Raw genomic sequence first — 27,814 nt, forward strand, 5'->3', positions numbered from 1 at the left:
GGGCGGCGGGGCCTCGAGCGGGGGCAGGGCGGTCGGTCACCCGCGCGCGGAGCCCGGGGCCACCTCAGCATGGCGGGCGGGATGGTCATGGCGGAGGGGGACAGTTAGCTCCCACGGGAGCTGACCCTGATCCGCGGGGCAGGGTGGTCATAGGGGACAGTTAGCCCTCCTGGGGGGGGATGGGCAGGTGGCCTCCATGGGGGAGTGATCCTGACCCTGTGAGTGGGGTGGTCACAGACAGGTAGGTGCCCCCAACCGGGGGTGTGTGGTCATGTAGGGTTGGGGGGAAGTTAGTCCCCATGGGGAGTGACCCTGGTCCTTGGGGCAGGTTGGTTGTAGTGGGGGGATGGGAACAGTTACTCCCCCTGGGGAATGTCCCCAAACAGGGATTCTTCTTCGAGTGCTTGCTCATATCGATTCCAATCAGGTGTGCGCGCGCTGCGTGCACGATCGTCGGAGAATTTTCTACCCTAGCAACACCCGGAGGGTCGGCTGTGGAGCCCCCTAGAGTGGCGCCTTCATGGCGCTGGATATATACCCCAGCCGACCCGGCGCCCCCTCAGTTCCTTCTTACCGCCCCTGACGGTCGTTGGAACTGTGGAGCACGGCATAGCTGTTCTCCACTCTCCCTAGCTTATCCCGTTTTTGTAGATAGTTGTAGTTGTTATATAGTTTTAGATAGTTGTTCAGTTTACCTTTTAATAGTTGTAGATAGTTAAAGGGGATTAAGGGGGTTGTTCTTCCCCCTTTTTTCCCCCGGCGCATAGCCGGGCTCATGCCCAAGGCTCCCGGCTTTAAGCAGTGCGCGTCCTGCGCTAAGCCTATGCCCACAAGTGATCCGCACGACTCGTGTCTGAAGTGCCTGGGAGAGTCCCATCAAACAGATAAGTGTAAGATCTGTAAGGCCTTCAGACCGAGAAGGAGCGGGACTTTCGGCTTCGGCAACTCCTCATGGAGGCGGCACTTAGCCCGGACACTCCATCGGCGCGTCAAGCCCCAGCGCCAAGCGCCTCGGTGCGCAGTGCCCCTGCGGCACCGAGTGCCCCGGCACCGCGGGTGGAGTCGGACAAGCCTCCGCGGCACTGAACCCCTTCGGCACCGCACCTGCCGCAAGTGCCTCGGCGCCCATCGTTATCTCCGGGACACAAGAAATCCCGTAAGGCGCAGGAGACTGCCGTCCTGAAGACGCCGGCCCCCCCCGGTGCCGGGGGTAGAGCCGCGTCCACCGGTGGAGCACCAAAAGCAGGTGCCTCCGGCACCGTCGACTCCGGCTCCGAAGCCGTTGAGTCCGGTGCGGACGGGATCACCACCGCGGTCAGTGGTAGAGCCGTGTCTCCCGTCGACCCCAGAGACCTTCGCGACGGTGAGAGACTTGATTGCTCTCACGGAGCCGGCACCGCCCCAACCACCGGCACCGTTGGCTCCTCGTCCGGTGCAATCCAGGAGAAAACCTGCCATGATGCGCCCACTGTCTCAAGGACTAGAACCACGGCACCGATCCAGGTCACGAAGCAGGTCCCGACGCTGCTCGCAGTCCCGGCGCCGACTATCACCTCGGCACCAGTCGTACTCGCGGCTAAGATCATCGTTGCGGCACCGCTCTACGTCCCGGCACCGTTATGATCGTCGGCACCGTTCGAACTCGAGACGTAGTTCCCGGCACCGCTACAAGCGATGCTCGACGTCGAGGGGCCGCTCCCGGCACCGGGCCTACTCGAGGTCGCTTTCCAGGTCCAGGTCGGACTCTCGGCACCGACGCGGTCATCGGCACCGATCCCGATCTCGGCAACGCTCACCGGCACCGCATAGGGACCGATCATCTCCAGACCGGCACCGAACGGCACCGTATCTTCCGGAGTTCATCTCGGCGCGGTCGGCACCGCCATGGCCATCGAGATCAGTGTCCCGTTCCTCCGATGGGGCATCAAGATCGGCATACCCCCCTCAGGGGCAGGCCGCTGAGCCGGACATGGGCCACTGGCAGGAGGTAGCGGAGGATCCCGCGCAGGGACCTTCACATTGGTCGTTCTGGACCCCGTGGGCGTACCACCAAGCACAAGGGGCTCCACCACCATCAGCCTCTCGCTCGGTGCACTCTGAGCGAAGGGCCCCAGAGTCCACCATCTCTCGCCCTCCTCCAGGGGACACGGAGGCTTCCGTGCCCGCACCACCTGACGTCCTGGACCCAGGGGCAGGTGATGCTCCGCTCCAGGGCTCATTGGACCATGACCCGCCCTTAGATCCCTTGCCGCCTGAGGCATCTTCCTCATCTTCCCCAGATGAGGCGGTGGCGGGCACAACGAGCACAGGTCCACCCCCGATAGATCTCCGGGCACAACAGGACCTATTACGTAGGGTGGCATGTAATATGGACCTACAGGCAGAGGAGATAGTGGAGGTGCAGGACCCCATTGTGAACATCCTCTCCGCGGATGCCCCATCCAGAGTAGCGTTGCCCCTGATCCGTACGATCCAGGCTAACGCCACTACGATATGGCAGACTCCTGCCTCTATTCCACCCACAGCCAGAGGGGTGGAAAGAAAGTACTTTGTCCCCTCAAAGGACCATGAGTACTTGTATACTCATCCCCAGCCGTGTTCACTGGTGGTGTCATCGGTGAATGCAAGGGAGCGCCACGGTCAGCAGGCCGCAGCGCCCAAATCGAAGGACGCTAAGCGCTTCGATTTGTTTGGGCGTAAGGTTTATTCAGCCGGGGGGCTACAGCTTAGAGCGGCTAATCAGCAGGCGCTCCTGAGCCGCTATAACTTTAATTCCTGGAACCCTATGGGGAAGTTCAAGGAATTGGTTCCCCAAGACTCCAGGGAAGAGTTTGGGGCCTTAGTGGAGGAAGGTAAGAAGGTGGCACGGACCTCCTTACAGGCCTCCTTGGACATAGCAGACTCGGCTGCGAGAACCCTGGCTTCAGGTATCGCCATGCGGAGAATCTCCTGGCTCCAGGTCTCGGGCTTGCCTCCGGAACTGCAGCAAACTCTGCAGGATTTACCCTTTGAGGGACACGGATTGTTCTCGGACAAGACGGACTCTCGTCTGCAGAGCCTCAAGGACTCGAGAACAATCATGCGCTCCCTAGGGATGCATGTTCCGGGACCCCAGCGCAGGCCATTTCGACCTCAGCCTCAGCGGTTCTACCCCCCCTCACCTCGTCCGAGACAGGACTCTGCCAGAAGGCAGGGGCGAGGTGGTAGGAGAAGGTTGACCGGCCCTCAACCCGGTCAGAACCAGGGGCCACCTCAGCCACCTTCAGGCCCTAGGCAGAACTTTTGAAGGTGCGGTCGAGGACGGCGCCCCAGTCATCTCCCAGGATCCAGCCCCCTCCTTTCGGGATCGCCTCTCCCATTTCCACCGTGCTTGGTCCCTTATAACCTCGGACCGTTGGGTCCTTCGCACGGTGGAGAGGGGATACGCTCTCCAGTTTTCTTCTTCCCCCCCTCCCACCCCCACTCCCCGTCCCTCTTCAGGGACCCTTCTCACGAGCAACTCCTTATACAGGAGGTTTCTACGCTCCTATCTATGGGGGCCATAGAGGAGGTTCCATTAGAATTAAGGGGAAGGGGATTTTATTCCCGTTACTTCCTGATCCCCAAGTCCAAAGGGGGTCTGCGACCCATCTTAGACTTACGCAGACTCAACAAATTCGTAGTAAAGTTGAAGTTCCGCATGGTCTCCTTGTGGACCATTATCCCTTCCCTGGATCCTGGAGACTGGTTTGCCGCCCTCGACATGAAGGACGCATACTTCCATATAGCAATCTACCCGCCTCACAGGCGCTTCCTACGATTTGTGGTAGACAAGGTGCATTACCAATTTGCAGTCCTTCCCTTCGGCCTATCCTCGGCCCCAAGAGTGTTCACAAAATGTATGGCCGTCGTGGCGGCATACCTTCGTCAGCAAGGGATACAGGTGTTCCCGTATTTAGACAACTGGCTGGTACGCGGTCGCACCAGAGAGCAGGTTCGAGCTCACGTACACATAATAGTACACACATTCCACGCGTTGGGCATTCTACTCAACAAAGAGAAATCCACGCTAGAGCCTACCCAGAGGATAGAATTTATTGGGGCAGTCCTAGACTCCGGACGTGCACAGGCTATTCTACAAGACAATCGTTTTCATACCATCACAAGCCTCATTCGAGGACTCAGGGCCTTTCCAATTACCACGGTGAGGTCGTGCCTCACCCTGTTGGGTCACATGGCTTCTTGCACGTACGTAACCAGGCATGCCAAACTTCGGCTTCGCCCACTCCAGACCTGGGTGGCATCGGTATACCGCCCATATCGGGACAACCTGAACATGGTGATCACGGTTCCGAACTCGGTCTTGACCTCCCTCACCTGGTGGCTAGATCACAGTGTGGTTTGCGAGGGAATGCCGTTTCACGCCCCACAACCCTCTCTGCACCTGGTCACAGACGCTTCATCTCTGGGTTGGGGTGCCCATCTCAACGAACACCATACCCAGGGCCTGTGGACTGCACCCCAGCTAGCCCTACACATCAATGTTCGGGAACTGATGGCGGTGCGCCTGGCGTGCCAGGCATTTCTCAATCTCCTACGTGGCCGCTGTGTGTTAGTTCTCATCGACAACACCACGGCCATGTTTTACATCAACAAGCAAGGAGGAGCACGTTCGTCGATTCTATGCCAAGAGGCCATTCGCCTGTGGGACTTCTGCATCGCCCACTCAATCCATCTCACAGCATCGTTCCTTCCTGGAGTCCAGAACACTTTAGCGGACCGACTCAGCAGGTCCTTTCAGACGCACGAGTGGTCAATTCGTCCGGACATCATCTATTCCGTTTTCCAGAGGTGGGGATTTCCCCAGGTAGACCTGTTTGCATCTCGAGCCAACAGGAAGTGCCACGCGTTCTGCTCCCTACAAGGGCGAGCTCCGGGCTCTCTATCGGACGTGTTTCTCCTTCCTTGGAAAGACCACCTGTTTTACGCCTTCCCTCCATTTCCGCTGGTCCACAAGGTGCTGCTCAAACTACGCAGAGACCAGGCTCGAGTAATTCTAGTCGCTCCAGCGTGGCCGAGGCAACACTGGTACACCACACTGTTGGAGCTCTCGGTTCAGCCCCCGATCCCGCTTCCGTTGTGTCCAGATCTCATCTCTCAGGACCACGGCTGACTACGTCATCCCGACCTACAATCACTCCACCTCACGGCGTGGTTGCTCCATGGTTCACCCAGGCAGAGCGGCAATGCTCGCACTCTGTCCAACAGATTCTGCTGAGCAGTAGGAAGCCTTCAACACGGACCACGTACTTGGCCAAGTGGAAGCGGTTCTCCTGTTGGTGCGAACAACGAGCCATGTCCCCGTTACAGGCACCTATTCCTCTCATATTGGAATATCTCCTCTCCCTAAAACAGCAGGGTTTGGCGATATCTTCAATTAGGGTTCACCTGGCCGCTATATCGGCCTTTCACCCAGGGGAACTCGCGTCCTCGGTATTCTCTAACCCGATGGTCGTTAGATTCCTCAAGGGCTTAGACCGGATGTACCCACAGCAACGTCAGCCCGTTCCGACGTGGGATCTCAACCTGGTTCTCTCCAAGCTCACAGGGCCTCCATTCGAGCCACTGGCCACCTGTTCTCTTCTGTACCTATCCTGGAAGACAGCCTTCCTCGTAGCCATCACCTCAGCACGGCGCGTTTCGGAACTCAGGGCGCTTACATCCGAGCCCCCTTACACGGTTTTCCATAAGGATAAAGTGCAGCTTCGTCCACATCCTGCCTTTCTTCCTAAGGTGGTTTCTCCGTTTCACATGAATCAGGATATATTTCTCCCAGTCTTCCATCCTAAACCACATGCTACTCGCCAAGACCAGCATTTGCATTCTTTGGACGTACGCAGGGCCCTGGCTTTCTATATTGACCGCACAAAGCACTTTAGAAAGACGACGCAACTCTTCGTTGCAGTGGCCGACCGAATGAAAGGCTTACCGGTCTCTTCACAACGCCTATCCTCCTGGATCACGTCTTGCATCCGGACTTGCTATGACCTGGCCGGTGTCTCAACATCGCACCTCACCGCTCACTCAACGGGGGCCCAAGCTTCCTCGACTACCTTCCTGGCTCAAGTTCCAATCCAGGACATTTGTAGAGCTGCAGTTTGGTCATCAGTCCACACATTTGCAGCTCACTACGCACTGGTACAGCAGTCCAGAGACGATGCTGCATTCGGATCAGCGGTTTTGCACACAGCAATGTCTCACTCCGACCCCTCCACCTAGATAAGGCTTGGGAGTCACCTGATTGGAATCGATATGAGCAAGCACTCGAAGAAGAAAAGACGGTTACTCACCGTTGTAACTGTTGTTCTTCGAGATGTGTTGCTCATATCCATTCCAAACCCGCCCCCCTTCCCCACTGTCGGAGTAGCCGGCAAGAAGGAACTGAGGGGGCGCCGGGTCGGCTGGGGTATATATCCAGCGCCATGAAGGCGCCACTCTAGGGGGCTCCACAGCCGACCCTCCGGGTGTTGCTAGGGTAGAAAATTCTCCGACGATCGTGCACGCGGCGCGCGCACACCTGATTGGAATGGATATGAGCAACACATCTCGAAGAACAACAGTTACAACGGTGAGTAACCGTCTTTTTCCCTACCTTCCCCCGGCCAGTCGTTTTCCAGCTAGATTTAGTTTTTAAAATTTTCTAGTTTGAAAAAAAATTCATTTTGTTGTTTGGAAATTTGAATTGAAGTTGAAACATTAACACACACTTTAAAAGCATATGTATAACAAAATACTTGTTCCTGAAAATGCATAATAGGTTTGAAACCTATGAACAAAGACTGCCTCCCGCAGCTGTTTGTTATGACAGTGCCGGCTCATTCATTTCAGAGAGGTTGGCCGACCTAATAATTTCAAATTGTGATTTATAAACAACAGTAAATCATCATAATTCAAATGCTGATGTTTATTGGTGTTTTGTGATGTTTAAAATGTGAGACCAAGAGTTAGCGCCAAATTGCTTTGCTGACAAAAATGTATGAAACTTGCTTACAGTAACTGGGCAGCCACAGCAAGCTTAACTCCTCTTTTATTGAAACTTCATGAGAGTTTATGCATATATATAGAAGGAATTAATATAATTTCTTGTTCTTGGGATGACTATATTAGTGTGTTTAGTGACTTTGCTCTAGAATGCTAGATTTGTGACTGGGAAACTTATAAAAATATGTGTTTCCTATTAGGCAAGGTTTTTAAAATGCCTTATTTGCCAAGGTCGTTATCTCACATTGTCGCTATCTAGAGAGGTCATTATCTTGGGGAGTTTCTGAACTAAACACTTTTATAATTTTTCAAAAGACAATTTAAATTAAATACATTAAAAAAATTGATATATATATTGCTTTAGACATCTAAAACTGTTGTGTTTGGTGTAATTTGCATTGTCCTATGTTAAATTTGCATTATCCTAACAAAACATTTAATTTATTAATTATGACAGTCTGTACTCCTATGTTCACCCTTTTTACAAGGCTAGGATAAATTTTGTACAAAGTATGCCTTGTGAGGTGTCATTTGAAAACTCATAATCTGTCAAACTTTATTGTCCTGGTAAAATGTGTGGCAACATTGTATGTGAAGTTATAGAATTCTACTTTATAAGGCATGTTCCAAATCTGGGGAACCAGCTTCAAACCGGTTCCCCAGAGACAAAAGACTTTATCCAGATGTCAACAAAATCAAATGGACTATCACCTGGTTAATTGGCCATTCTTTGGCAGGAAGAAAGGTGTGAGTGAGAACTTTACATATTGACAGCAAAACAGCTGGAAGTTTCTGTCCTCCAGTCTCCTGTTGCCTGAACCCTAGATGGAAATGATCGTCAAAGGGAAAAGAGAACTATAAGAAATGGGGAGAGAAGCCCCCAAACACTCCTTTCTCCTTGCTCACAGCATCAGAAACACCTGAAGAAACACTGAACTGGGGAGGGAGCTTGGCTGAAAGGATTCTAGCCAGTGAGACTGCAAAAGCATGTGGCAAGAAAGACATTGTACTTTGAATTCACTTAGCCTGTTAAGTAAGTTATTAGTTGCGTTTTGCCTTTTATTTTTTTGTAACCAATTTTAACTTTTATGCCTCATTACTTGTAATCACTTACAATCTTTCTTTTTGTGGTTAATAAACTTGTTTTATTGATTTATCTAAACCAGTGTGTTGGATTAAAGTGTTTGGGAATCTCTAACTGAGATAACAGGGTTTGTGCATATCACTTTCTGTTTATGAAATGATGGATTTTATATGCGCTTGCATTGTCCAGTAGAGTGCTGGGCAGTACAAGATGCATATTTCTGGGGGAAAGTCTGGGACTGGAGAGTTTCCTGGTGTTCTGCAGTGTAATTCATGAGTGACTGACTATAGCACTCATACTGTGTAGCTGGGAGCAAGTTACATGCTGGAGGCTGTGTGTGAACAGACCAGGAGTGGTCGTTCTCACTTTGAAGCAGTGTAAAAGCCATTGGCCATTATCTTTGAAAACTCATGGCGATCGGGGGAGGTCCCGGATGACTGGAAAAAGGCTAATGTAGTACCCATCTTTAAAAAAGGGAAGAAGGAGGATCCAGGGAACTACAGGCCAGTCAGCTTCACCTCTGTCCCTGGAAAAATCATGGAGCAGGTCCTCAAGGAATCAATTTTGAAGCACTTAGAGGAGAGGAAAGTGATCAGGAACAGTCAGCATGGATTCACGAAGGGCAAGTCATGCCTGACTAACCTAATTGCCTTCTATGAGGAAATACCTTGTTCTGTGGATGAGGGGAAAACAGTGGATGTGTTATTCATTGACTTTAGCAAAGCTTTTAATACGGTCTCCCACAGTATTCTTGTTGGCAAGTTAAAGAAGTGTGGGCTGGATGAATGGACTGTAAGGTGGATAGAAAGCTGGCTAGATCGTCGAGCTCAATGGGTAGTGATCAACGGCTCCATGTCTAGTTGGCAGCCGGTTTCAAGTGGAGTGCCCCAAGGGTCGGTCCTAGGGCCCGTTTTGTTCAGTATCTTCATTAATGATCTGGAGGATGTTGTGGACTGCACCCTCAGCAAGTTTGCAGATGACACTAAACTGGGAGGAGTGGTAGATATGCTGGAGGGTAGGGATAGGATACAGAGGGACCTAGACAAATTAGAGGATTGGGCCAAAAGAAACCTGATGAGGTTCAACAAGGACAAGTGCAGAGCCCTGCACTTAGGACGGAAGAATCCCATTCACTGTTACAGATTAAGGACCGAATGGCTAGGAAGCAGTTCTGCAGAAAAGGACCTAGGGGTTACAGTGGACAAGAAGCTGGATATGAGTCAATAGTGTGCCCTTGTTGCCAAGAAGGCTAACGGCATTTTGGGCTGTATAAGTAGGGGCATTGCCAGCAGATCAAGGGACGTGATCATTCCCCTCTATTCGACATTGGTGAGGCCTCATCTGGAGTACTGTGTCCAGTTTTGGGCCCCACACTACAAGAAGGATGTGGAAAAATTGGAAAGAGTCCAGCGGAGGGCAACAAAAATGATTAGGGGGCTGGAGCACATGAGTTATGAGGAGAGGCTGAGGGAACTGCGATTGTTTAGTCTGCAGAAGAGAAGGATGGGGGGGGGGATTTGATAGCTGCTTTCAACTATCTGAAAGGGGGTTCCAAAGAGGATGGATCTAGACTGTTCTCAGTGGTACCTGATGACAGAACAAGGAGTAATGGTCTCAAGTTGCAGCGCGTGAGGTTTAGGTTGGATATTAGGAAAAACTTTTTCACTAGGAGGGTGGTGAAGCACTGGAATGGGTTACCTAGGGAGGTGGTGGAATCTTCTTCCTTAGAGGTTTTTACGGTCAGGCTTGACAAAGCCCTGGCTGGGATGATTTAGTTGGGAATTGGTCCTGCTTTGAGCAGGGGGTTGGACTAGATGACCCCCTGAGGTCCCTTCCAACCCTGATATTCTATGATTCTATGATGATTCTATGAAAAGACACCCCAGGTTCAAAAACTAAGGGGAAACAGCTGTTCAACAGTCCAGATTGTACCCTGGGTAATGTCACATTCTTATGTTTTATATGTTGCAGGTCAAAGTGAAAATGAAAAGACAAAAAACAATTCAACAATTTTTCCACTCAAAGGCCTCCAAAATCAGCCAAGATGAAGAACATATCAAGAATCAGGAATATATCAACATGTTATCTGAAGGTTCAAATGGTGTATCTACATCCGAACAGTCTGAAGCACAAATACAACTACCTACTGAAGAAACAGTGTCTCCACAACCTGAAGGCAGTTCCCGATGTTTGTCGGTCAAGCTTTTTCCATTTATTAAAGTTACAAAAGGTGGTGCACCTCTTGCAAAAAAGCTTACGAAGAAGGAAAGCTTCCCACTGCTACAATTGGTAATACTGGAGGATCTTAGTTTGCCAGACCTGTCAGCAAAGCCAATGCTGATAAACTACATGAAAAGGCTGCAAAACACCAAGCCTCTGTACTGCATCAACATGCAGAAAGCCTTATAAGCCAGTTACTGTCAAAACCAAGTCTAGAAGTACTTAATGAGGCCATTTAAGAATGCTGAATGCACAACGTAGTTTGTGGGAACAAACATGGCGGTTGCATCATACTTTCTATTTAAGCAAGAGATACCATACACTACAAACTGGAGGTCAGTGTTAAGTGCATTGTCACTTGTTAACCCTGAACAAGACCGGCAAATGCTCACTTACTTTCTGCAAGAAACTCAAGTAAGTGGTTAGAAGCATGTGGTTAGAAGCATTAAGTCATTGTGTACGTTATCTTGATGTCAGTGGTAGGCCAGTGGATGCATTTCTAGATGTTCAGGTTATAGAAGACGCATCAGCTGCATCTGTGACAACCCACATCTTAGAAGAGTTAAATGTTTGTAAATTGGAACCCAAACATGGCTGCTTGTGCATTTGATGGAGCAGCAAACTTCTCTGGAAGGCATGGTGGAGTACAAGCTTTGCTCAGAGAAAAGTGTAACCCTAATCTCTCCTATACACACTGCAAAGGCTGTCTACTCCAGCTAGCACTAGTACGAGCTGCATAATCTTCAAAAGACATTAAAAAAGCCATAATTGTAATGACTTCATTGTACTGTTGTTGTTTTTTTCAGCAAGAGTCCAAAAAGACTGAATGTATTGGAAGAAATAGAAGATTCTCTGGGACTGAAGTTCAAATTAGTCCAAGAGAAAACCCACTGGCTTTCTCATGAGCGATCCTTGGCTGTTGTCTTAAAATTACTGCAACCCTTATTACTGGCTTTGGAAAGTATCTACCAAGAGGGAACCGATCTAAGTAGTGAGACTAGTGCACTACTTTTGCTATTATGTTCAGAGAAAACAATCACTATTTTCTCTCTTGTAAGTCTACTGTTGAAACCACTTGGGTCATTAAACAATGCCATCTAGGCATCTGCTACAACAGTAGTAGATCTTTGTCCAGCAATAAAAGCTACAGTTGGATCATTCAGAGAAATATCCATTGAAAACGTACTGGAAGAAGCAAAGACTTCAATCCAAAAGTTAACTAATGAAAGACTAATGACTCTTCCTTAAGCGAAGAGGACAAGAAGTGTTTAAGCCAGCTGAAAAAGTACATTGACTTGATTCTTACAAATCTACAACAGCAACTTCTGGATTCTACTCTGTATAGCTTTTACAGATGTCTATCTTATAAAACACCGGCAATTGAGTGGAGTAAGACACTGCCAGCAATGGGGCTGCCATGTGATCAGGACAGAATAGAGAATTTGAACGTAGAGTGGACTGCCATGCAACGAACGAATGAAGATTTGACTGCAGCTTCTTTTTTATCATTGTTAGTGGCTCAACCTGATCTTTGTGCTATGTTTCCTGGGATGAAAGAATTAGGAATTCATCTCTTGCTACTCCCAGTCACAACAGCTACAGTTGAGTGTTCTTTTTCATCATTGAATAGGAAAAAAGTCGCCTTCTGCCTGATCACATGAATGAACTAATGAGCCTATCAATTGAAGGACTGGAAGTACCGGACACATGAGAAGCCACCAAAGATGAACGCACTGCATTAGAGAAGTTCATTAACAGAGTTGTGCAAAATTACAAGAAATCAAGAAGGATGTAGATGTAATGCTTCACAGAAGGCTTGAATAGCCAACTTCATTTGTGTGATGATTTTAAAATGAGTTAAATCTAATAAAATGCTTGTGGAACATTTTTCAGTTTTTACTCTGGTGCCATACAACCCACCTTCGTCCTCATCGTCTCACCCCTTGGCTTTCACCCCCCCCTGTAAATTCAAACACCGCCTCTAATTTCAATTCCTGTGGAGAAAACAATGTGGGGTAATCATGGGGAGATGGCGGACAATTAGCCCTAAGGGGTGGGGGGAGTTGACCCTGACTCGGGGGTGGGGGCACAAGGGAATGCTTGGTTCTTCCCCACAGCTGGGTGGGGGCACGGGGATACATAGTTATCCTGGTGCAGGGTGAGTGACACCGTACCGCCTCCCCTCTCCACACACACACACAGGGGCAGATTGTCCCTTCTTTGAAGTAACCACTGACATGGAGTGCAGGAAGGCTATAATTTCTGACAGGTGAGACCGTTCCCATATTAGGCAGTTCCTGATTACTATTCATCTATCTTGCTGCAGGCAAGGTTGGATCCCATTTTAATTCCCACTTGCCAAAATCTGTTCCCCATTGCCAGTAACCATTTTTTTGGCAGATGAGGGAAATTTTCCTGGTTCTCTTTCTTGTCCCAGTTGGTGGGTGAGGATGTTTTCGTGTTTGACTGGGAATATTCATGGAGATTGCTCAGGACGGTTTTAACCACATACATTTGTACTGTATTGCAGCCACAACATGTTATAACGTGTTTTGGTCCCAACAGGCCTGGTGGTCTCATAACTGGTTACCCAGCATGGTTGATTATTTTGAACCTGTGTTGTGCATGAGCTGGCTTATAAGATGGTTTGGTCATTTTTTAGTTATAGAATCTTAGAAATGTAGGTCTGGAGGGAACCTCAAGAGGTTATCTAGCCCAGTGGTTCTCAATCTTTTGGGCTCAGGACCCATTTGTAAATGTTTATGGTCCATTGTAACCCAGTAAATAGTCTAGGGATGGAGGCCTTGGGGTGGTTTTGGTCGGATCCTGCATGGCACTCATCCCACAGTGCTGGCTCCTGCAGCTCCTGTGCTGTGGGGCTGGCTGCAGGAGCCATTTGTGTGAGTGGAGTTGTGACCTGCTCATGGGGTTACAGTGTCGCTTACTCAAATTTGGCCTACCCAGACTCCCGTCGTCATGATAGATGGGCCAAATCTGAGTGGCGCTGGGACCCCAGAGGTTGCAGTGCCTGGAACAGGGAGGCAAGCCCAGCCAGCCCAGGAGCTGTCACGTGACCATTTGAAACACCAATTTTGGGTACTGACCCGCGGGTTGAGAAACCCTGATCTAGCCCATCTTCCCCCCCACCCCACCCTGCTGAGGAAGGATTAACAAAAAAAAGACCAAAATTCCATGCTTTAGCCAAGATCTATATCTAGGATAAAGCAAATTTTTGTTTTAACCTGGTTAGTACAGTTTAATAATAATACCTAGATTTTCATCACTAGATCTCAAAATGCTCTACGAAAGAGGTCAGTGTCGTTACTGCCATTTTTGCAGAGGAGAAAATTGAGGCACAGAGGTGTAAAGTGACATACCTAAGGTCATGCAGCAGGCCAGTGGCAGAACTGGGAATAGAATTGAGGTCTCTTGAGTCCCAGCCCAGTGCTCTATCCATTCTGGTGGACCAAATCATCTTACTACCTGGTTGGGCTACATGAGGGTGTATAAAATTTGGTTCTTGCTGCCATAGAGATGAGATGTTTTTAAAGAATTCCAAGGATCGTTGTTGTTTTTCATGGCTCTGCGTCACCCTCAACAGAATAGCTTCTAATATTAAAGGCTAAGTGCTGGCTGTTGATGAGTATTTAATGGCTGCTTCAAATGACTGTCCTCCTTGCACAACTGGTGTTTGACTTATTATTGTGAAAGCCAGTACCATATCTACAGTATGAAAGGCGCTAGCTATAAGGTGTTAATTCTCCTTACAATATTTCAGCACAATGCAAAGAACTTCACGACTGAAGAGAGAGCTGCATCTGTTGACCACAGAGCCTCCCCCAGGCATTATGTTCTGGCAAAACAAAAACCGGATGGATGATCTAGGAGCCCGTATGTATTACCATCATGGTTTGGGGGTTTTTTGGGGGGTGGAGGTGGTATGTGTTTCACTAAAATTCTCTCTGCTGTGGTAATGTTTACTGGGCAGTTTCTGTACTTAGCAATTTGGGGATGAAATTAACCCCAGTCCATGACATTTTTGTTTGATTCTTGTCCACTCTTCATCTTTTTTTTTTTTTTTTTTAATTCCCCTTCTTTATGTTCCCTATTGATTGGATCCCTGGTCATGTGGCTAGGTGGTGTGGACCCGGGGGAGTAGTTAAGGAAACAGCCACACTGGTATGCTCCCTGTAACATGAGTTACTGTTGCTAGAAGTAGCCGTAACCCCCTCTCATGGCTTTTCAACACTGCTGAAGGAGTCTGTGCATGTAGGGGGTTGGATGTGCTTTGCTAACAAGGTTTTATAGATGACTTGGAGACTCAGGTTTCAGGTTTCCTGCTACGAGGAAGGCCAGGCATCCACAGAGTTCTCCCTCCATAACTTTAGATTAACTCCATTTCAGGCACTGACTTCCAGAAGAAACAATACAGGGGAGCAGTATTTAGGATTATGGCCCTATAATCCTAAACATTAGCTTTGCCACCTTAACCCAAGAGATTGTTTGGGTCATTAGGCCAATTCTCAGTCCTGGTTCTAGGGCTGAACATTATTTCAACGTCTTTTTCAAGTATTGGCTGAAAATTCACCATAGTTATTGTATCATGCTCACAGTCTGGAACTTGAGAAATTTTCTCTCCTTCAGAAGTTGAAATTGGCCATGACTCCTGAAGTATGAGAAGGGAGGAAGTATCAAGGCTTCGCCTGGGTGTAAAGATAGGAAGGTCAGACACACGGAAGGAATTAGTGAAATAACATACTCTTTCTTGACTATGCGGAGCACTCGCTCAGCTGAGCTCCAGCAATACAGTTTTTGTCAGTGAAGAGGTTCCAACCTGTAAGTCACTCTTTTTTTCTTCTTCTTCTTCTTCTTCCAAAATTAGATAACTAGTGATTGTTTAGGCTCTCCCTAGTTCTCACTTAAAACATAGGGGTTATTGACCTTACTGCACAGCAGGGTAGAACAAAATGTGACGAGGTGGCAATGGTCACTTCTGTTGGCAGATCCGGACATTGCTACAGTTAGAAACGGTGTGATGGGAATGCACGACTGTAGCAGAAGCATGAAGAGAGTGGGAGCGGGGGGAACACTTACCCATTTTGAATGTTATAGTTGTCTAATTTTTTTTCTTTAAGAAATTTTGGGTGGTGCAAACACGCCATATGATAAAGGAGTTTTCAACTTGGAAGTAGTTGTTCCTGAAAGGTAATTAAATCACTGCATCTAGGAAGGTGGGCAGAAGGGGGAACACACATAGTAAGAAGGAATTTTTTTTTTAACTTCCTGTCAAACATGTCAGTTTGTGTGAGATACGAAGAGGTGGTATCCTGTATATTAGGAGCATTGGAGCAATGGGCATAAAGTGTAATAGTTTGGTTTTTTGCCTTCAGCCTCCCTGTTTGTGACATTATCAATCAGTTTTTAGGTGAGAGAGATTTTATTAATGTACTTATTTATTTTGTAATATGAAGATTTCACTTTCAAACTCCCCAGGTGTGTAACAATGCACAAAAAAAATCTAGAAATACTTTGTCAGGATCCTTAAATTATTTTGATGCCTTTAAACAATTTTGAAAGGGGGGGGGGAAAAGTACCTGTATGGTGCATAAATTCATGGAGAATAGGTTCATCAATGGCTATTAGCCAGGATGGGCAGGAATGGTGTCCCTAGCTGCTGTTTGCCAGAAGCTGGGAATGAGTGACAGAGGATGGATCACTTGATGATTCCCTGTTCTGTTCATCCCTCTGGGGCACCTGGCATTGGCCACTGTCAGAAGACAGGATACTGGACTAGATGGACCTTTGGTCTGACCCAGTATTGCATCTTTTTCCTGTTTACAGCTGAAGTGAATTGATGTAACTAAGAGATGTCAGGGAAAATGAGAAAAGCAAGTAATCTGAGGCAATGAGAAGTTAGCTTCCGAGCAAAAGGGAATTTAGTGCTGTGCAAAGGACAGAAACCAAACTGAAAGCAGTCAAGGCCATTGTGTTAGAGGGCATGACCAGAGATGGGGCTGTTTCCTCCAAAAACTTGCTGAGGAGAAGATGGTTGGAATTTGCAGGTGGCTGGGGAGAGGACACTATAGTGTCGTTTGTGGTAATGTGGCAAATGGAATGCTAATGGAACTGAACATTCAATTTAGATTATATTTCAAATGAAATCTGTTTCTTTAACACCTGTTCTTTAAAGATATCCATTTGAACCCCCGAAGATTCGCTTTCTGACACCCATCTACCATCCCAACATTGACTCTGCTGGAAGGATTTGCCTGGATGTTCTGAGATTACCACCCAAAGTAAGGCAATGCTACTCTAGTGGGAATCAACAAAGTTACAGATGATGCTAAACTCCCCTATTGTCCTGCCTGTAAAAAGCTTCACTGATATTTAATATTGGCTCTTGTTTACATGGATACTCCTGATACAGGCGACTGTATAATGCATGCCATTGGTTACTCACTAAGATGTATTTTCCTTTGCTTTTTTTGATGCTTTAAGGGCTGGGATTTTCAAAGGGACCTATGAGTCAGGTGCCCCTCTGAAAATCACAGCCTGGATCCTGATACAATACAGATGTAGACGACACTGCAGGTCAGTGTTAATTAAGTTGGAGTGAGATCTCTGTGTCACTAGAATTGCTCTCTTGAAATGGCCCGAATAGAAGCTGTAGGGCTAATTGGTATGAGCACTGTGCCTCTGTCTGTCTGCTGTAGAGCAAGTTAGCACTGTAGCTGTGGTGAACCAAAAGAGTGAGAGCCAGGTCGGTTTTTCTCCTTTGTAGGAGAGGTCAAAACTTTACTGGTTTGAGATCCACTAACCTGGCATCAGATGTTTTCCCTGCTGTATAAACTGACCACCTGGTGGTAACCACCTTATGTACTGCATTGAGGTCTGGAAACTCCAGAGGAAAATTTGTTTTCTGTATGTCAGCTAATGATCAGACTTCTTCTCCCTGTTAAGCTCTGTTTTTATTATTCTATTGCTGTGAAGGGTGCCTGGAGGCCATCCCTGAATATCTCCACATTGCTGACCTCCATACAGCTTCTGATGAGCGAGCCTAACCCTGATGACCCCCTCATGGCAGACATAGTACGTACTCTTCTTTTGTTCCCTTGGTGCAAATGCTGGGGCATGCAAGTTAGAGCAGAGATTATATAGTACTTGTGCTCATTCTTCTATATAGGGAACTAAGAGTGTTCACAGGTGCTTGATTAAGTGTCTATCCTCCTTGTCTCTTGCTTTATTATTTCTAGTCCTCGGAGTATAAATACAACAAGGAAGTGTTCATCAAAAATGCCAAACAATGGACTGAGAAGCATGCAAGCCAGCAAAAGAGGGTAAGAAATGTACCATGCTTTGACTCTGCTACAAAGGAGTTGGGTGTAGGCTAATCTTCACATGTATAATCTTGCTAGTCCTCAGGAAGTAATATGAGTGACGCAGATATAGGCATCACTTTCAATAGCTCTAACCCACTGACCCCAGTGCATTTTTGGATGTCTATTTCAAGTTCCAATTCAGTATTATTTTATTGGGAGTGGATTGCCTGTCTTCATAGAATTGAGTCCCTGGGTTGCCAGGGCTGTGATTGTGCCCTAATGTGAACTCTCTGAATTTAACTTCGCTCTTTAAGAAATTTTTGTTAATTCTGTTTAGGTAAACTTTACTTTGTTTCCCTACCCTTGTTGTCATAGCTAGAGATTCCTGTGCATGTGGCCTAGGATACACTTAAAGTTTTTCCGTATAACTATACTGGTATAGTTATGCAGGCAAAACCTTCCTAGTGTAGACATAGCTTATACCAGCAAAAGGACTTTTTTGCTGATATAACTGCAGCTAGGTGTACGCTATAGACTTCTACTCGGATAACTGTCAGTTGGGATGTGAAGAGGTGTGTGATCCCTGACTGACAGAGCTGTGCTGGCAGAAGCCCCTAATGTAGATGCAGGTATTCCAGCAAAGCTGCTCTTCTACCAGTATAGTTTGTGTCATTTGTGATGTGGTTGGAGAGGTGGTTTTACCATATATGTAGACCATATTCTGTCGGCGTAGCTGTGTCCACACTAAGTGTGCTTTCCTGGTATGGTATATTGATATTCCTGTACTAGTAAAGTGCTCCTAGTGTAGACATAGCTTGTGTCTACACTAGGGCTCTTTGCTGGTTCTAAAAACGTTTATTTAAAAACATCACACCCATAACTGACATTATTATACTGGCAACATTTCTAGAGTATACCTGACCTCTATGTCAGGTGAGTCCTTCTACTTCTTGTGTCTGCTCTGCATGGACTTACGAAAAGTGCCCTGGGATATTTTTAAGAGTTGGGGTCTGTCAAAATGTCCCTTCCTGTTGTACTTTGTGCTGGCTTTCTGTTTGTGTAATATAAATGTACAGTTATATTTGGGAAATGTATGGTCATATGCAGATTATAGAAGGGGATTATGTCCTCTTAAAGAGGGGATTGCTCATGACAACTGTCACAGGGTGGCTGGCCCCTGTAACTGAGTAGGTCCAACTCCCCTATGCCAGAGCAGGTGCTCCCAGGTAAGGGAGCAGGGTTGCACCTGCTGCTGTAGAGTGAGTTCCACTGAAGGGCTGGCTATGAGAAGGAACTGGCTGATGGAGAGTGAGACAGGAAATTGCAGGAGGCAGGACTGCCAGAATCCCTGTCGAGGAGAGGTATTGAAAGCCTGAGATTCAAAGGGTGAGCTGAGAATGTTTTTGTTGGTTTCTTTAAGTTTGGGAATAAAACTGCATTAAAGAGACTGTGGGTGTGGCAGAGTGTTTTGGCAAGCTGGGAAGGAGCCCTGCCTTGTGACAACATCCCTCTACTAGTATTTGTGAGAGGTTAAATGAATTTAAGAAAAGTTGATTCCATACTTTATTATTTATTTGTATTGTGGTCATGCCTAGAAGTCCCAGTCAAGGCTTGGGACCCCTTTGTGCTAGCGCGCGCACACACACGCACACACACACACCACGCCCCCGAGGGTCCCTGCCACAAAGACTTTGCAGTCTGAGTATATATAATGAGACACAGTGGCTGGATATAACGAACTACTGCAATGATTATGATTAGAGTAGAAAGCAGAGGGCAGACACACCAGCTGCCCAGCCAATGTTACGTGCTTTGTAAGCATTACAAATGTACTAACCCTATATTCACAGGCATGGAAGGTGATGGTCACTCCTCTCTGTGGTTTTACCATGTGGGTAAAACATATAGGGCCTGCTATTCAACTCTTTTCCTTCTGTGTAGCTCCTGAAGATGGAGCTAGACATTTTAGTTCTCCAACAAATTTATTCTAGTCATAATGGACTGTGTCTCTAGCTGCCCTAGTGCTGTGGTGATGCTCAATGGGGACAAGGGAATTGGCTGTCAACCCACTGAAGACTTTCTGGCAGGTGGGTTTCCTTAGTATCATGTTTGTTTGGGAGAGATCTTTTATGCTGAAGCATATTAGTGAAAGGATGAGAGGATATAACTAGGCATCCTTCTGCACCCTCACCTGATGAAATGCCATGGTCAGGAGTCTTTCCAGAACTCCTTAGGCAACATTAAAAACATTTTCAGATAAAGTGTATACTTGAAGTCCTATGTTTAGGGTGGCTAATAGGCTCAGTAGGAGTTCCCTGGGATTTTACTCTTTGAGCAAGCTCCTGTATGTGTACAAAGTTGAGGCCCTACTAGACCTAGTGTGAAAGGAGTGAGGGCAACAGGTCTGTCATAGTGGTGATGGAGGAGAAATTGCCCCTTGCACAGCATGAGACAAATGGTTGTAGGTGCAGAATGCTAGGACAAGTTTAGAGATGTGGTCTCTTGAGGCAGAAAAACATGCAGCCAGCTGCTGCCCATTTCCACATGCTCAGCAAAGAGACTGTTTTAGTATTCTCCCCTGGATGCAATGGGAGGGAGTGGAGCTCGTGATAGAAGGGATGCTCTAATTTCTCAACATATCAGCTACGGAGAGATAAAAGAAGGCTACTTAGGGTCTGATTTTCCATTGTCCTGTACCGTGTGCTGTCATGTAGGCCAGTGTAAAGTGCTCAGTTGGCAGCGTTACTCACTTTGCACTGCTGTGAATGACTGCATGAGGTGCTGGACCGTGGAGAATCAGGTCTTAGATGTGTGGAGGAGAGGGAAAAGCAGGGACCCTGGTACTACCTGCCCGCAACTAGCTGCTAGGATGGATCGTGACTCAGAACTCTTCATAGTGCTTGATTAGAGAAGTGCAGCAACTGCGGAATAGCTTCTGTTTATTGACCTTTCAAATAAAATGGCTTTAACAAAGGAGTCAAAGGCAGCCTTCAGCCTCAGTTGGTTAGTGTTTCCTTTTTCCGCTCAAATATCCAGCAAGCTGTAGAGGAAACAACTAGAATTTTTTGCAGTTGTAACACTAGGAGGCACCTGCACCCTTGACAATTGTCTGACTTCTGGAAAATAGCTGGGCAGTCTCATTCCCCAGACTAATGAAAATGAGGTACTTGTTGACCAACTTACCTTCCTACTGGAGAATGTACTTGTCTTGTTCCTCCAGTAGGTGGTGTATTTGGTTTTGTATTATCTCAGCTTCTCATGGCAAATGGGGACTGATGTCTGACAAAGTCCTTGCCTCCTAGGCTCTGCACAGCTCTGTGCCTGCCCCTTGGCTCACTGCTTCCACCAACCCCTGTTCCACTTGGGCCCTGTGCTCAGCTAATCCTGCCTTTTCGTCACACTCCCTTTTTGTCTTTCTCCCCCAAGTACCTCTTTGGGCACCCTGTGTGCCCCAAACAAGCTCTCTGATCCTGCGTGCCATGGAGCCATTGTGCTATCCCAACACCCCATTTCTTCTGCTGATCTCCCCTAACCTGACCACTCTCCTCCCTTAAATTAGTAATTTAAATCACATTTTAAAACTATGGGGAACTGTTTATATGGGGTTAATCAGCCTTGTGACATTACTTTGTGTAAGCCTTGTCCTCCCCTATCTGCATCCTTGAGCATTGTCTGTCCCAAAGTCCTGTCTAACTTAGGCTGTAAGCTCTTTATGCAGGGATTGTTTCTTTCATTTGAAAGGTCTGTCTCCTATGTATACAGGCCTTGCTTTTGTGACTGACAGGTCCATTGCAATGTAACTGTCACGGGAGGCCGTGATGGTGCAGGGTGAGGAGATCCCTTGGGTAACAGTCTCTCAGCCCTATAGGTTTTGCTGATGGGGACTGAGACCTTGAATGTGCCCAGTTTTCAATGGGGTGCCAGTATTGTGAGCAGAGTAGTAGGATAATGCGCACCTGGCACCTGTGTTGCTGCAACATTCTGAACTAATGGCAGGTTTGTTTAAGATTGTGCCTAGCTATGAAATCAACAGAGAATTACAGTAATCAAGCCTGGAGGTCCATGAATGTGTGGATCAATGTGGCCAAGCCTGCACCTGCCAGGAGGATGCAAAGTTGTCATAGCAATGGAGCCCTACAAATCTGCAGATATCCCTTTTATATCTGCGGATATCCATGGATCACGTTTGCGGCTTGCGGATCGGATGCAGGTACAAATTTTGTATCCGTGCATGGCTCTGCATACTGGCCGTAAGTTGAAAAGGGCATTCCCCTGTGGCCGTAGCTACTGGAATATCCAATCCAAGTGGACACTAGGCCTGTGGGTTGTTTCAAGGATTTGAGAGGGAGGCTGTATGATGCAGGGTGATATTGCAAAGGTGCTTCTTTTCTCCACCAGCTTCACCTCAATCTTTCCAGTCAGCTGCTCTCCTCTAGTTGCTTATTTTAGCTTGTATTCCTTAGGTGCCCTGTAACTCCTCTGTATCCTGTTATGTACTTGGGGGAAAAAAAAGACAAGAAGAGTGTTAAGGTTGCAAAGTCAAGCACTTGAGAGTTAGGAAGTGTCAGAGTTAAGGTTGCTTGTACAATCTGAATTTGCCCCCTTCTTTCATAATACTCAGTCTTTAATTAAATGATTACACACTTATTATTTATTTGTATTACTGTAGTAGCTAGGAGCCCTAGTCATGGACCAGAATCCCATTGTGCTAGGTAAAGACAAAGTACAAACTTTTTGCCAGAGCCCCCCGGCTTAATTCAGTGCAACAGATGGACAGTATTCACTGACATGGTTATTCAGTGTTTTTATTCTCCTCATTGAGTTACCCTGTGCCTCACTTAGTACATATCATCCAAATCCTGCTCTGGAGACAGAATTATTAATTCCCTTGTGGGCTTTTCTAGGGTGCTCTTCATTACAGTATCTGAGTTTTCAGAAACATTAATGAAATTATCTTCACAACAGCCCTATTGAGGTAGGGAGGCATTAATTTAATCTTATAGTGGGGGAACTGAAGCACAGATATTGAGGCCAAAATAGCCCAAGTGTCCACAAATTTTGGATGCCCAATTTGAGACGGGCGGGGCCTGATTTTTCAGGTCACTTAGCATTTTTATGGCACTTCGTATGTTCAAACAACAGTTCCCATTGATTTCAATTATCAGTTGTAAGTGCTCAGCACTTCTACAAATCAGGCTTCAGAATCTCAAGTTGGGCACCTAGAAAATGAACACAGTGGCCACCTGTGAAAATTTTGATTTTACGTGACTTACCCAGCATCACATAGGAGCTCTGTGGCCGAATCCAGTTCTTCAGGGTGGCATTCAACTGTTCTAACCACGAGACCATCCTTTCTCTTCCTGTAATTCACTGCCTTATTCACGACACAGTTAACTTCTGCAACAAATGAGGCTGGGCTCCTACCTGTTAAGAGTGCTAACGCCAATGTAAGATTCAGGCCTGTATTTTTGCCTAAGATAGCATTTTGGGTTTTGCTTGCCTGTTTGAGTCTTGATATACTTACATTCTTACTAATATGTGAGAACAAAGGACAAATGCACTGTGTATGTTGCTTCTGCCTAGCCAGATGGGTTTATTAGCATACTGGGAACAGATAAAGTGTGCACTCTAGTAACACAATCTGCTCTTAAGACTGCCTCAACTCCTCTCTCAAGGCAAGGTCAAGCAACCATTGGGGAGGGGCAAATGGGGATTGGGGGGAATGTATAAAACACTAAAAGGCCAAAGAAATGCCTGTCCCTGACCATAGCACAACCTCACTCCTTACCCCTGCCATGGGGTACAAAAGAGATGGGACGAAGACCCACGACCCCCCAAAATGGAACATGACCATAAGTTGTAAGGGGTGGGACTATGGGCTTGCATCTCAGGTATAATTATGCCTGCTGAGGAGGGCTGGGACAGGACACTGGGAAACAAGGCTCTGCGATATCAGAGTTGTGGGATTCATGCTTGCTGGAAACTAACCCCAATAAATTTCTGGTCTTCTGCTTTCTGTCTGGGTGACAAGAACCAGGGGAGAGGGTGAAGGGAAAACACTCTTACCACTATAGACAATGGCTTCTTTCACTATGCAAGCCTGATTTGTTCCCTGAACACTGCTCATCTTGTGTACTGAATGAGACGGGAGTCCTCAGGAAAAATAGTATGTGATCATGTAATTAAAGGGGAGGAGGGGAACTTAGGGCAGGTCTACACTAGAAAGTTAGGGCAACCCAGCTCTGTCACTCAGGGATGTGAAAAATTCACACCTCTGGGAGATGTAGTTAAGCTGGCGTAATCCCCAGTGTAGACAGTGCTAGGTTGACAAAAGAATTCTTCCATCAACCTAGCTACTGACTCCCAGAGAGGTGAATTTACAACAGTGACAGAAGAACCCCTTCCATCACTGTAGCGAGTCTCTACGCTACATCTATGCCACTGTAGTGTTTCTAGTGTAGACATAACCTAAGGCTCTACTTGTTATGGCTGTGGGGGGGAAAAACAACCTTGAAAATGTGACCCAAGTGTCACCATCTGCCTGAGTGAGAAACAAATAGTTCTAAAGTGTGAGCTGCCTCATTCGTCTCATGGGTGATGACTCGGATGTCAGTGATAATACTTTAAATAAAAACATAGTTAACTAGAGTTGGTTGACATTTTCACAGGAATGTGTTTTTTGGCACACTTTTTGATTAATTTTCCCCTTTTTTCCTTCACTCCCAAAATTCGGCAAGTCTGAAGAGTTAGAAAGTTCCAGAGTGGCAGAAGGAAACATAGGTGTGGAAGGGACTTCCTGGCTCATCAAGTCCAGTCCCTGCTATCACAGGCAACCCCATCAAATAACGTGGGTCATAAATTTATCAAACTCTGTCTTAACACTAGTTAGGTTGTTCACCCCACTGCTTCTATTGGGAGGCGGTTCCAGAACTCACTTTTCTGATGGCTAGAAACCTTCTAATTTCCAGCCTAAATTGGTCAATTTATACACTTTCAGGCCTGGTCTACACTATGACTTTAATTCGGATTTAGCAGCATTAAATTGGATTAACCCTGCACTCGTCCACACAACGAAGCCATTTATTTCGAAATAAAGGGCTCTTAAAATCGATTTCTGTACTCCACCCCGATGAGCGGAGTAGCGCCAAAATCGATATTGTCATTTTGAATTAGGGTTAGTGTGGCTGCAATTCAATGGTATTGGCCTCCGGGAGCTATCCCACAGAGCACCATTGTGACCGCTCTGGACAGCAATCTGAACTTGGATGCACTGGCCAGGTAGACAGGAAAAGCCCCACGAACATTTGAATTTTATTTCCTGTTTGCCCAGCGTGGAGAGCACAGGTGACCACAGATAGCTCATCAGCACAGGTAACCATGCAGGCCGATAATCGAAAAAGAGCACCAGCATGGACCGTACGGGAAGTACTGGATCTGATCGCTATATGGGGAGAGGATTCAGTGCTAGCAGAACTTCATTCGAAAAGACGAAATGCCAAAACTTTTGAAAAAATCTCCAAGGGCATGATGGAGAGAGGCTTCAATAGGGACTCAGATCAGTGCTGCGTGAAAGTTAAGGAGCTCAGACAAGCCTATCAAAAAACAAAGGAGGCAAACGGTCGCTCCGGGTCAGAGCCGCGGACATGCCACTTCTACACCGAGCTGCATGCAGTTCTAGGGGGGGCTGCCACCACTACCCCACCTCTGACCGTGGATTCTGAGGCGGGGATAATCTCATCAGCTACACCTGAGGATTCTGCGGACAGGGAAGAGGGGGAGAAGGAGGAGGAGGACGAGCTTGCAGAGAGCACCCAGCACTCCGTTCTCCCCAACAGCCAGGATCTTTTTCTCAGCCTGACTGAAGTACCCTCCCAACCCAGTATCCAAGACCATGACCCCATGGAAGGGACCTCAGGTGAGTTTACCTTTTAAAATATAAAACTTGTTTTAAAAGCAAGCGTTTTTTAATGATTACTTTGCCCTGAGGACTTGGGATGCATTCGCGGCCAGTACAGCTACTGGAAAAGTCTGTTAACGTGTCTGGGGATGGAGCGGAAATCCTCTAGGGACATCTCCATGAAGCTCTCCTGGAGGTACTCCAAAAGCCTTGCCACAAGGTTTCTGGGCAGTGCAGCCTTATTCCGTCCTCCATGGTAGGACACTTGACCGCTCCATGCTTGCAGCAAGTAATCTGGTATCATTGCATGACAAAGCCTGGCAGCGTATGGTCCCGGTGTTTGCTGGCATTCAAGCAACATCCGTTCTTTATCTCGCTGTGTAATCCTCGGGAGAGTGATATTGCTCATGGTAACCTGGTTGAAATACGGGAATTTAATTAAGGGGACAGAGGTGGCCCTTCCTACTGGGCCTGTGGCTGAAAAGAAATCCTTCCCTGCAGTTAGCCAAGGGGGGGTGGGGGGGAATTGGCCCAGAGCTTTTTGCGTTTGGCTAGCAGGGATCTTCCCTGATACCAGCCATGCAGTGGGGGGAGGGATAAAGCGATCATCCAGAGAACTGGATGCGGGGGGTTAGTTTGTTTTCTGCTGCTGAAGTTTAACAGGAAAACCGCAGCACTCAACGGACTTTGCTTGGTATGTGGGAAAGGAGGGCGCAGAAGCCGAAAGACAATGGCTTACCATGGCCACATGCAAGCCAAATTCTGTTGCCCGGACCTGCGTCTGTGATCTCTAGCAGCAAAGCCACAGGCACTCAATATTAAGAGGCAAAATGCGACCTTGCACAGAAATCACGTGCTATGTAATGTGAATAGTGTTGGTCACCGTGAAAGAGTATAAGCATAGTTCTGCAAAATGTATCTTTTTAAAAAATTCTCTTCTTTTTTCCCTCCCTCCAGCAGCTGCAAATTCTTCAAGCCTCCCTCCTCCGTCCCGAAGGCTATCTCAGATAAGGCGTCGGAAAAAGAAGACGCGAGACGAGATGTTCGCAGAAATCATGGAATCCACCCACAGTGAAAGAGCTCATCTGAATGAGTGGAAGGACATGGTTTCAAAGTATAGGAAAGAAGCCAGTGAACATGAGGACAGGAGGGACCAACGTGAGGACAGGAGGGACTAACGTGAGGAGAGGAGAGACGCTCGAGATGAGAGGTGGCGGCAGGAAGATCAGAGGAGGCAGGATGCAACGCTGGGGCTGCTGCGTGAGCAAACAGACATGCTCCGGCATCTGGTGGAGCTTCAGGAATGGCAGCAGGATAACAGAGTGCCGCTACAGCCCCTGTATAACCTCCCTCCCCATGTTCCATAGCCTCCTCACCCAGGCATGTAAGAACGCGGGGGAGGAGGCTCCGTACACCCTCCCATTCCACCCCAGTGGACAGCCCAAGCAAAAGGCTGTCATTTTTTTAACCTTTTTTTTAGTGGCCTTTTCCTTCCCGCCGATCCTCCTCCCAAACCCCACCCGGGTTCTCTCCCTCTTTTTATAATCAATTAATAAATAATAAATGAGTTTTAAACGATAGTGACTTTATTTCTTTTGAAAGCAAGTTGGGGGAAGGGGGAGGGTGGGTTCCTTACAGAGAATGAGTCAATAAAGGGGGCGGGTTTTCATGAAGGAGAAACCATCAGAAATTTCACACTGTAGCCTGGCCAGTCATGAAACTGGTTTTCAAAGCTTCTCTGATGCACAGCGCTTCCTGGTGTGCTCTTCTAATCGCCCTGGTGTCTGGCTGTGCATAATCAGCAGCCAGGCGATTTGCCTGAGCCTCCCACCCCGCCATAAAGGTCTCCCCCTTACTTTCACAGAGATTGTGGAGCACGCAGCAAGCAGAAATAACAATGGGGATATTGGTTTGGCTGAGGTCTGAGCGAGTCAGTAACGATCGCCAGTGACCTTTTAAACAGCCAAATGCACATGCTACCACCATTCTGCACTTGCTCAGCCTGTAGTTGAACAGCTTCTGACTCCTGTCCAGGCTGCCTGTGTATGACTTCATGAGCCATGGCATTAAGGGGTAGGCTGGGTCCCCAAGAATAACTATTGTCATTTCAACATCCTCAACGGTTATTTTCTGGTCTGGGAAGTAAGTCCCTTGGTGCAGCCGTTTAAACAGTAGTGTTCCTGAAGACGCGAGCATCATGAACCCTTCCCGGCCAGCCCACATTGATGTTGGTGAAACGTCCCTTGTGATCCACAACTGCTTGCAGCACCATTG

The 27,814-nt window shown here is 47.4% G+C and overlaps 2 protein-coding genes across 6 annotated transcripts in view; both read left to right on the forward strand.

Moving 5' to 3' along the window:
- On the forward strand, positions 1-12,211 carry LOC135983038 (uncharacterized). Its single transcript, XM_065592334.1, has 2 exons — positions 1-8,053; positions 10,076-12,211. Exon 1 carries the CDS (start codon positions 1,457-1,459, stop codon positions 3,284-3,286), a length of 1,830 nt encoding a protein of 609 aa, XP_065448406.1. The 5' UTR covers positions 1-1,456; the 3' UTR covers positions 3,287-8,053; positions 10,076-12,211.
- The window catches only part of UBE2T (ubiquitin conjugating enzyme E2 T), a 29,662-nt gene that overhangs the window by 163 nt on the left and 1,685 nt on the right, over positions 1-27,814 (forward strand). Inside the window, exons 2-9 of one of the 5 annotated variants that reach the window (XR_010600528.1) lie at positions 14,103-14,215; positions 15,460-15,529; positions 16,515-16,620; positions 17,315-17,413; positions 17,578-17,661; positions 24,381-24,490; positions 24,641-25,558; positions 26,498-27,147. Coding sequence is in view for 3 of the 5 variants with exons in the window: in XM_065592335.1 (XP_065448407.1) it covers positions 14,107-14,215; positions 15,460-15,529; positions 16,515-16,620; positions 17,315-17,413; positions 17,578-17,661; positions 24,381-24,490; positions 24,641-24,737 (675 nt within the window). In the remaining 2 variants the exon portion in view is untranslated. Of the gene's footprint in view, positions 1-14,102; positions 14,216-15,459; positions 15,530-16,514; positions 16,621-17,314; positions 17,414-17,577; positions 17,662-24,380; positions 24,491-24,640; positions 26,020-26,497; positions 27,148-27,814 lie in introns of those variants that run through there. The other 4 variants (XR_010600529.1, XM_065592335.1, XM_042842449.2 and 1 more) reach the window with 4 other exon arrangements.

This window comes from Chrysemys picta, chromosome 4, assembly GCF_011386835.1.
Source record: "Chrysemys picta bellii isolate R12L10 chromosome 4, ASM1138683v2, whole genome shotgun sequence".
In the NCBI taxonomy this organism is placed as follows: Eukaryota; Metazoa; Chordata; order Testudines; family Emydidae; genus Chrysemys; species Chrysemys picta.

Bases quoted from the DNA above. Each gene is read 5' to 3' on its own strand.
- LOC135983038 (XM_065592334.1), top strand. From the start codon at position 1,457: ATGATGCGCCCACTGTCTCAAGGACTAGAACCACGGCACCGATCCAGG.